This window comes from Phaseolus vulgaris, chromosome 8, assembly GCF_000499845.2.
Source record: "Phaseolus vulgaris cultivar G19833 chromosome 8, P. vulgaris v2.0, whole genome shotgun sequence".
Taxonomy (NCBI): domain Eukaryota; kingdom Viridiplantae; phylum Streptophyta; class Magnoliopsida; order Fabales; family Fabaceae; genus Phaseolus; species Phaseolus vulgaris.
The window spans coordinates 60,346,348-60,357,482 of NC_023752.2; the positions used below are offsets into that span (position 1 = coordinate 60,346,348).

General features: G+C 31.8%; 2 protein-coding genes across 2 annotated transcripts; one reads left to right on the top strand and one right to left on the bottom strand.

The window, feature by feature from the left end:
* Positions 1–1,338: 1,338 nt before the first annotated feature.
* On the bottom strand, positions 1,339–5,157 carry LOC137824081 (probable xyloglucan glycosyltransferase 5). The gene is made up of 5 exons (XM_068629534.1): positions 3,837–5,157; positions 3,202–3,510; positions 2,811–3,101; positions 2,475–2,588; positions 1,339–2,389 (listed from the first exon to the last, which is right to left on the bottom strand). Exons 1-5 carry the CDS (start codon positions 4,569–4,571, stop codon positions 1,745–1,747), a joined length of 2,094 nt encoding a protein of 697 aa, XP_068485635.1. The 5' UTR covers positions 4,572–5,157; the 3' UTR covers positions 1,339–1,744.
* A 3,485-nt stretch (positions 5,158–8,642) lies between these two features.
* LOC137825939 (ATP synthase subunit epsilon, mitochondrial) lies at positions 8,643–10,321 on the top strand. The gene is made up of 2 exons (XM_068631752.1): positions 8,643–8,901; positions 10,075–10,321. Exons 1-2 carry the CDS (start codon positions 8,718–8,720, stop codon positions 10,101–10,103), a joined length of 213 nt encoding a protein of 70 aa, XP_068487853.1. The 5' UTR covers positions 8,643–8,717; the 3' UTR covers positions 10,104–10,321.
* The last annotated feature ends 814 nt before the right edge of the window (positions 10,322–11,135 follow it).

Here is an 11,135-nt window from a genome sequence, read left to right on the forward strand (position 1 = left end):
TGAAGGTTACTGATTTTATGTTCATTCTTCTTAGTTTTGCATGCTGTCTTCTTTGTTCCTCTGAATATCAGAAAATTGAGGTTTGCACTTTACTACAATTAGGCTGAAGGAAACACACGTGCACTGATGCTCCCTTCTCTATTATTGTATGCTTTTTGAGCGTTGATTGTGATTCAGGATAGATGAACACAGTCAACACCACAAAACAAAAAGATGGTAACTAGCTTTTTGATGAATGTCCTGTCAATAAACATCTTGCACTTCTTTCCTAAGACCTATATGGAATGAAAGAAATGTTTGCCTTCGGAGAGATCCACAAACGTCTTTCTTAGAAAAAAAAATATTTATCTGGCAGGTGGAAACTCACTTCACCTTAAAGTTAGATCAAAAGAAAATTGCAAAACTTAGAAAACATTAAACTGAGACCAAGAAAACGATTCTTTACTTGAAAAACGTATGGTGTGACCAAAACTTGTCGATAGTTTTTTTTTCTTGTGATAAAAATCTTAGAGAAGAAGATAGGGAGGGAGGGTCATTCATTTCTTTTGCATCCAAATAAAAACAGCAGTAAGATCAAAGATTGAATTGAATGACATGGAAACAAATGTCAAATGTAATTTTTATGTCAGAGATTGAAAGATAAAAGTAAAGTACATCCAGAATTAGTTGGTAAAGTGGCCAGATCATGTAAACCCGTAGGACTATTTAAAATTTTATTGAGGAAAGAGTTGCCCTTTTAAATTCGTTTAGAATCTTGGCTACAATCTCTTGGTAAAGTGCTGAAGAAAGAGCATGTTTGTTATGATGGATTGTGGACTTAAGTATTTCAAAAGCATAAAAAAAATGCTTTGTTGAGACAGCAGGGGCCACCAGCCTTCTTGAGAGGTATGTGCACATGTGCCCTACAATTATTGAAATGGCGATTGACATGGGTCGAATTTGGAAGTTAAGTATGCCCTAAAATATCTTTTTGGTTATGGTTAAAGCTTGAATTAAAACAAATGGGTCCAAGTGGGACACTATCCCTGGCCAAATCCAAGGCACAAAATCCTTATTAATGAACACGTTCCTGCCGACACTATTTTCTTTTCTTTTACCATTCAAAACTACTTTCAGCAATTAACTCACAGAAATAATCATGATATAGATAAACAAAGTGCATATTTGGTAACAAGGTAAGTTGACCTCCCAGCCATGTTTTTTGAAGCATAAAATATTTACTTTTGTGGTGATTTCACCATGTTTTTTGTATTCATCATGGTTTTGTACCACCAAAATGTCATGCAGTGAAATTTGGTTCCAGAAACATATAAACCTTCGCATTTAAGTGAGCAGGTATTTGTTGGGAGTTGAAACATATCAGTGTCATTCAACAGATACATACATACATATGAACCAAAAGTGAGGTAAGCAACAGGGTTATCCTGACATGAAATGAATCAGCTCAACGTCACAGAAAACTCAAAAGGGAAAGAAAAATGAATGTATTGTGATAGACAACAATAGATGGACAAGTAAAGCCAGGAAAAAAGAAAGAAAGAAAAAATCTATAAATGCCTTAAAGAATAACACTTATTTATGATATGACCCACGGTGGCTTTCAGCATGTTACCTGAGCCTTATTCAGGCACCATGAATATAACTGCGAAAACCAACTTGTCTTGTAAATCCACATTGGTTGGCTTCTTTAATTATTGAACCTTGTAACAATCAATTTTCTACTTTACACATCCTTTCTGATCCTCTAGTTCATCTGTTCGCCAATTAAATCCAGACCTACAAGGAGGAATGAAACACCTTGAAATAGTAAATAGTAGAAGTGCATGCCTTGAGCTGATAACAAGCTCCTAAGTGCAGCAGTCAGCAGTAAGAAAGCAAGGGCAAGCTCTTTCTTATATATCTTGTTCATTTTCTTCACAGGGGGTTTAGGAACTGTTTCTTGGCATTCCTTTATTTTGTTAAGCTCAGAAAGTCCACTATCAGAAGTCCCTCTGTGAAGTTGGAGACTCATGGCCTTTGAATCCCTTTCTTCAGCAGCTAATAGGTCAGGCTCTGATGACCGACCGGCTTTTTTCGTAACAATCCATTCATATGAACTTCCCAACTGGAACAAACCGGAGACCATGGCATTGAATTTGGTAACTGACATTGTGTTCTCAAAGAGGAGGTAAGGAACAATGAAGGGAAAGGATTTTGGGGCAGGAAGAATGTTTAAGAAGGACAAGAATACAGGAATGTAACAAATAACCCAGATAGGAAGCTCGGCTTCTGGGACAAACATTGTCAAAGGAAGAATAATGCAGAACAATGTGAAAGAATAGAATGGGAGGATTAGCTTTCTAAGCAGAAAGAACAGAAAAATTAGGTTGGCTTTCTTCCAGAATGCAATCTGCAATATTATGAAATCAGAACATTTTTAGATTGCAATTTACCACAAAACAGTGCATAGACAATAAATGAAAATGCATCATCACCTTTGAGGTTATAATCGCAGGAAGGCACAAACGAAAGAGTTGCATAGGACCAGAATGCCATCGATGTTGTTGTTTCCTATAAGCTTCATATGATTCAGGAAGCTCACAAAGCACCTGAAAGAAGTTTCTTTAGATTAACTACTGCAACTGAATTATTCACATGAACAGTTTTTCACTGGTATTTCACCCCAAAATTTAGTCTAACATGTCTTTGAATTACTGCAGATAATTATTTCATCCAACTCAAGTTTATATTAGCTTTGATTAAAACCCAACAGACAACAAAATAAAACAAAACATAAGATCTGTTCTACTTGAAAAAAACAAAACGGTTACCTTAACATCATTGAGATAGATAAATTTCCAACCATTCAGATGGGCTCGGACCGCTATATCCATGTCTTCTACAGTTGTCCGCTCAAGCCAGCCACCAGATTCTTCAAGTGCTTTTATTCTCCAAACACCAGCAGTTCCATTAAAACCAAAGAAATTAAGGAAGACCCCATTAACCTGTTGTTCAACCTCAAAGTGGAAGCACAGATTAACATTTTGGAGTCGTGTCAGTAAGTTCTCATCCTTGTTTACAAAGGCCCACCTAGCCTGCACCAATGCCAGTTCAGGATTGCCCTGCAGAGACCACACACACTCAAGAATAAAAATGGGAAACTAAAGCATAGATAGAGTATTTGGAAAAGCAAGAAAGGAAGAAGGGAAAATATCTAGCCACCTTAAAATGTGGAACAGTTTTCTTGAGGAAATCTGGATTTGGTTGGAAATCAGCATCAAAAATAGCAACGAACTCGTAATCCTTGACGTAATCACAGCTCATTGCAGACTTGAGATTACCCGCTTTGTAACCAGTTCTAAACTTCCTATGACGGTAGATTATATTCACACCTCTTTGGCTCCACTTAGAGACTTCTCCCTTGATTAACCACTGTATGCTCTCATCATCAGAGTCATCCAGAACTTGAATAAGCAACCGATCTTTTGGCCAATCAAGTTGGCTCACTGCTGAAATCGATTGTTCATATACCTACAAGCACTTAATGCCAAACTCATCAACATCATTATCAGGAAGAGTTGCAATCCATAAAATCAACACACTAATCTGCCCATCAGATAAATAATCAGAACGGGACAATATCATCATCATTATTGTTATTATAATTCAACACAGGAAACTTTATGATGAGAAAAAAAGAAAAATTAAGGTGGGACGAATCATCATCATCATCATAATAATAGTATGTTCTGAGGAACCACTTCATGATTGATTTGTTTTGGCACCGACAACATTTTTTTTGTTTTAAACAGAAAGCAACAAGCTGTAACTAGGTAGGATTAAGAGAAGGGTGTCACCTCTTTCTCATTGCACATGGGAATTTGAACGAGTACCATAGGGTATCCCTGGTTGGATCCTTCCAAATCATGTGAATTGAGGGGGTCCCCATCAATGAGGGGCTTAATCTTCCTGAACTTGATCCAGAAACAACCAAGGCAGAGAAGTATTCGGTCCACAGACTGAATTAAGAAGAGAATAATGCAGAAGGTTGAGAGAGATTGCATTGGGGGAGCAACATAGTCTGCTCGAAACTCCAACCACCTAACATAGGCAGTGTGAAACCATCCTGTGAACTCTGATGTTTGTGGAAGGTGCAAGTTATGGTTGTGAAAGTAGTGCCACCCTTTGAAGTGAGCAATCAGTTCAAAGAACAAGAATGCCAAAGCCATCACCAGAAAAGTGAGAATCACTCGAAACAAAAACTTTGCCTTTGCAGACATCTCAGTCTCCACGTGCCCCAAGAACAACCTTTTCTTAACAGCATGGAGCAATGAACAAAGAGAGTTTCCAAGCCAGGCAAGGCCACCGACAACTCTATGCGCCTTCAGAAGGAGAAGCCATGTGAACTGCTTTGCATTCTTACCTCTCTCTTTGTCAAGTGGCTGAAATGCTGAGTCCGGAGCATCTATTTCAACCACTGAGTAATTGGGGTTCTCCATGGTCACCACAACCGGGTTCCCTTTCCTTGAACTTGAACTCCAACTCTCCTTAACCCACCACTTTGAAAAATCTATGGTTCCACTTGGACCCATTTGCTTGCTGAATAGCACAAACAACAAGAACCAACTTTCCACAAACAGTTAACACTCACACAAGCTTTCACAACTCACTAGAGTGCAGTGTTACCACTTAGCACCACACCCGAGTCACTTGAAAAATCCATTGTGTTTCAAGTTTTAGAAAGCACAGTCAAAGGAAGGACAGAGCCAGAAACTCATATGAGTTTGGTTGTGTTAGATCCACGAGTTTAGAATCCTTTGAGTTGAGTTGTTTGGTCTGAATGCATGAGGAAAGGAGGGGGAAAAAGTTGTGGAGAAGCACAAGTGAGTGTCTTTGTGTTGGTTTCTTTATTGGAGTTTGAAATTACCAAGATGGGTTAGTCTAAGGCCTAGTACTACACTTCCAATGTTGAAGATGAACGTGGGCATGATTAGTTTAATCAACGAGTTACTGCAACCATAAAACCATACAAAAAAACAAAAAAAACTTGACTAAGTCTACCATGGGTCAGAAGCAAGTCATCAATCTCTCTGTTGGTCAAGAATAGTGACCATTTTTCCATTAAGAACACAACCCACTTCTTCTTTCTTATCAATATCTTTCTACTTCAACATGCTTAACCAAGTTCTTCATTTATGGAAACTAATTATCAATTACAATATCATAATGTTAAGTCCCACATCATCTGAGTGTAACTCTTCATTACAAACATATAATTTATCATCTTACATCATATGCCTCAAAAGAACATGATAGAAAAAAAATTAAATAGAACTACAAAAATATTTATAATTTTTTTTTCTCTTTAAAATTAAACAATAAATCATAAAAATATTTACAATACTATTTGTTTTTGAGTAAGTGTGATTTTTGTAATTTTTAAAGTTAACAAATTTATCAATTATGATAAGTGTGGTTTTTGTAATTTACTTAAAAGTTGATAAACTTGTGATGATTATCCTTTATAATTGAATGACATATTTTAATGTCATAAAATAATAAACTTAAAACCTTCTTAAAAAAATATCTTGATGCAATTATAAAGTCAACTTATTAAGAAATATAATTGCATCACTTTTACGTCCTAAAATTTATTGAAATAATATTAATGGTTCGGTCAATCACCGCATGTCACTTTTACGTCTAATCTAAAATTTATTGAAATAACATTAATTGTTAGGTCAATCACCGCATTCAAAATATTAACTGTTTTGAAATTTGAAATCACTTTTACATTTAACCTAAAATTTATTAAAATAACATTAATTGTTAGGTCAATTACCGCATTCAAAATATTAACTGTTTTGAAATTTGAAATTCTATTACGATTTTATTATTAAAATCATATGAATGTACATAAAATATTATTGACTTAAAAGTGAACAAACTTTCATACTTAATATTTACAAATTCATTAAATTTTGAAAAAATATTAACATCAAAGTCATATTATATGTCTTAAAAGTTTGAGCATAATTAAATTGCTAATGGAAAAATCTTATTATTTATTATATTTTTTTACTTAGCTTTATTATCAAAATTGTTTTTTCATGACTTGTTAGATAAATAAACTGTAATAAAATTTATGACTTCTTTAAATTTTATTTCATAATAACGTATATTAAAAATATGTTAGAGAACACAATGTTAATATTTTTATTTATATAATCTGTACTTGCTCAATTAATTTAACAATAAAATATTTAAATTATATATGAAAAATTAATTTTGCGAGTTGATTATATTTACAGATAACCGTGAAATAAGTTTTCTATGTTAATAATTAGGAGAAAAAAAATAATTTTTTTTCTGTTTAAAATATACAAAAGAATCATGTTTATAGTAAGATTAAAAACATACTTCAAATCACTTCCAATAACTTGTTTTGCATTTAAATATTTAATCATTATATATCTATATATATGTGTCTATATATATATATATATATATATTCTTTTACATCAGTATAAATTTCAAAGTTTTTATTTTTATTTTTTCTAAAATATAATTTTATTTTCTTAAATTTTTATTATATATAAGTTTGATCTTTAACTTTTTAATTAATTTTTAATTATTTGTAGTTATATTTAATTTTTAATTCAACTATTTGCATTTTTTTATTTTAAATATGATTCAATGACATTAATGAAAAGATATAGAATAGTCGTATTTATCTATAAAATTAAATGTAACTATAGTGTGCTATTTAAATAATATATAGCATATACTATTAAGTAATATCATAATATTTAACAAACAGAACCACTATCTTTATATATTATATATTACTCTTATATATAATATTATTTCAAGTTTTTAAGTAGTTTATTAAGTTTTATTTTTATTTTGATATTATTTGTTCACATGTTACATGTAATCATAACAGTTTACGATTAACCGATCTAATTTAGTTATAAACATTAAAATATAAAAATATTATATATATATATATATATACACACACATTATATTTTAATAATAATTACATCCATTGTAAACATAATTCTTGCACTATTTTCAAGATTAATGTACTTTTTAACATTTTAAATAAATAAAATTAAATAAAATATTGTCAAAAATATTGAAACTTTTAGTCAAAAATTTTAATTTAATATCTAATTAATACGCTACGTTTTCTTTGAGATTTACACATATTAAATATTTCTCAACAAAGACGAATATATAATACATCATAAACATCATTATTAAATATTGATGTTAATTTTATATGTTAATATGGTACAAGCATATGTTTTCAAATCAATTGTGATCTCAGAAGTTTATTATTATCATAAAATAGTATCATTTGTACATTAATTATAAATATAATTAATCTTATCAATAATGATTTACATTATTATTTTCAACTAATTATATTTCAACAAATCCATGTAGACCTACATTCATGTATGTATTCTTAATGTGGATTCTTCTTATTTGAATGACCTAATTTTCATAATTTTGAAAAACTATTTTCTTTGAATAAGATAGGTCTCTTTCATATGATTCAAATGTTACTTCATTCTTTCATCATATATATGAAATATTTAACTGAATATCTTTTAAAATATTAAAAGTGTTATTTTTTTATCAGCACACTAAAAGTGTTATACCTATCATTAAATATGAAAAAATTATAATATTAGAAAAAATTATTAATAAAATTTTAATTATTGTGATAAAAAAAATTATAAGAAAAACATGTCATGAGTTTAATTTTGGTAAATGTTGAAGTTGTCAAGATCATAATATTGAAAATTGAACTAGTAGAAAAAGTCTCCTTACATATTTAGATAGATAAATACATAAATGTGTTTTAGTTTCAAGAAGGACAACCAAAATTAGGGATTAAAAAAATAAGGGAACATAATTATATTTTAACCTAAAATAAAACTGGAGAACATGCAGAGAATTAAAAGGCAGTTTCTTCCTGCACCCCTACATTTTTCTTCCTACACCCCACATTTTTGTAAATTTTGAAACTGACCTTCACCTGTTATTTGAATTCAGGATTTAGGAGTGTGTTACGGATTCATCAATCTGGAAGTGAATCATGTTGCATTCCGGAAGAGGAGGTGTTCTGGAAGCAAAGTTTGTATAAATTGTTGATTTTCGGATTGTTGAATCCATAAGCTTAATTTCTATTACGGATTGGTAGATCCAGAATGATTTTTTTCAATTATGAATTTTTGAATCCAGAATGCATATTTTTGAATTACGGATTGGTGGATTTGAAATGATTTTTTCAATTATAGATGTTTTGTATTTTTTTTTATTTTGGATTAACACTGTCATTCATGTACTACCGAAAGCACCAATCTGGAAAATTACCGGACGCACTAATCCGAAATTTTACTGGAAGCACAAATCCGAAAATTTACCGGATTTCATAATCCAAAATAAAAAAAATGTACAGTTTTATATAGGGACAGTTTTGTCTTTGCGCAACCTTGTAGGGGTGCAGAAAAAAATGTAGGGGTGCAGGAAGAAACTGCCAAATGAAAAATAAAAGTGGGCCGAGAAGTAAAATGAAGACCTGGGCCGGGCTGGACTGGGCTTGAGTGGGCTTTAGAGAGTCCATATAGCATAGTGTGTCTGAAAGGTTCTATGCATTGGTATTGGTAAGGAAGAAAGTGTAGCGTTTCAGAGAGAAAGAGAAAGAGAAAGAAAGTGTGAAGATGGCGTCGAGCGGAGCGGTGCCGTTTTGGAGAGCAGCGGGTATGACCTACATCACATACTCTAACATATGCGCCAATCTGGTTAGAAATTGCCTCAAGGAACCCTACAAGGCCGAATCCCTCTCTCGCGAGAAGGTTCATTTCGCTCTCGCCAAATGGGTCGATGGAAAGCCTGAAAAACCTAGTAATCTTCTATTCTCTTCTCAAATTTCATCATCTATTTCACTTAATTTCATCCATTTTATTTTCAGATGAAAATATTGTAATCATTGTTAGACGTTTCATCTGTGTGTGGAGTATAGGAATTGATTCCCTTGTTCGCCCAAATCAATAACCCTAGTTTAGTCATCGCGAATTTTGATTTTTAGCTTCGTTTACCTTCCTCGTAACCATGTCGTGGGAGGATCAATTCCCGTTTTGTACGAATTAGCTTTCACCAGATCCTTCTATTTGGCATGCTCCATTTCTCTGTTTTTTTTTCATGTGTTTTTTAGTTGATGTTAAACACAGTTGATATGGTTCGGTAACCTTTGTCTCCTGTTTTGTTTTATTCTTAATATCATGTATGTATGTATGTATGTGTTTTTGTGTATGTACATTGCTCGTGGCATCCATGACTAATAGTTCCTATTTTGTGGAAACGAGATTGGTTGGGCTGAGACGTTGCCCTTGTTAAGGATCAATGGAGAATGCTTGTCACATGAGATTTACTTTGAGCATTTTCTGTTTTCATTTTCGAACAAGACGGGAAATGAAACTAAAGTATTTTTGGTTGATCATTAGAAAATAATTTCAGAAGATGTTCTTGAAATCAGGCTAAAATTTAGAATAAATTACTTGTTTTTATTTTCTGTGTTGTTTGTGCGTTTATTGATGAGCCATTGTAACATATTTTTTTAGAAGTAAAACAGGGAATTTATAATGAAAGTAAGAGATAAAATCATACACATTTTCTAAATTTTGAGATTGAAACTGAACAATTTTCAGAAAATAAAAAATAAATGAAAATGGAAAATGTTTTCGCAAACCAAAATTTCTCATTGCTGCAAACACAAATTTAGTGAAAAGGATTAATGGACAATTGTTTCACTACTACTGGGTTTTTCTTGGAAAGAGAAGATGGATATTGAATACAATATTGTGATGCGTGGGGAAGCATTCTAAACATACTTTTACGTGCTGAACAAACTTTTGAGCAAGAATACTCTTTATGTCCTTTACTGAAATTCTAAACATACATTTAGAAGGGGTGCACTATCTTGAGTTGACGACATTTTTCTGTTACTCATCGCCTAATGTTTTTCAGCCAACATCATGTTCGTGTTTTCTGATCAAAGTGCTCAATTTTCTTTTTCAGCTCTTCGTTCAGATACCCCAGACCATTGATTCGGAATGTTGTTGGAAGCTATAAAATGCACCAATCATTGAGATCTGGAAGTTGATTGTTATTTTGAACCTTTTATGTTTTTTTATGTTTAATTTCTTTTGTTTTTTTCTTCCCATGAAATGGAATATGTCTGGATTTTGATTCAGATGGTTATTCTTGTAATAAAGCTTAAACAGGTGATTTTTGAACTTAATGACAAAGTGGCTTTGTAACTTAATCTGCCTCCAGGTTCTGAAATGGGAAATCCTGAAATGAGAAAACTGCTCAACTATGTTAAGTTGGGTCATAAGTTTGTGATAGAATCCTACAATAAATTGAAATGCGTTAATTCATTATCACTTGCAAATTCATGAAGGCCATGTTTTAAACATGACTTTTTTTATGAAATATGAAATTTGAAGATTCATCAACACAGAATGCTCCATGGTTCATTTTATTATACTGTGTTCCTTATTAGGCTTTCAAATTTCAACTATGTTTGTAAAAGGAAAGTAGGATATATCATACCATATAGGAGTATGCAATACACCTGTCAACCAATGTTGCAAATAGCCATATTTTGGTGGTTAGAATGTCACTTTTTAATGGGCATCTGACTGATGATTTGGGATTAGCAATGGCCAAATGGCACTAATGAGTAGTGAATGAAAGTAAAAGAAAAATTACAAACAGAAAGTGACATAATCAATTTAATAGTTAAATTTGCAGGGGAGCAGAGAATGACTGCACTTGCATAAAGATAGTGAAAAGGGAAAGTCTCACTCCATGAAAAATTGTGTATAATAGGATTAGTGTGGTGATTATTTTTCTTTAATTTATAAAAATATAAGATTATAATTTTGTTTTTGTCATTAAAATTAATTAAAAATTACATACTTGTGTATGAAACTGTTATAATATCTAGGTTAAAAAAATATTGATTATTTGAAATTGTCAATCTTAAGAGATTGTTAGATAAAAAATATTTATATTTGAACAAAATTTAATCAAAAAATATTTTTTATATTAAAATTAAGTAATAATATTTTTTT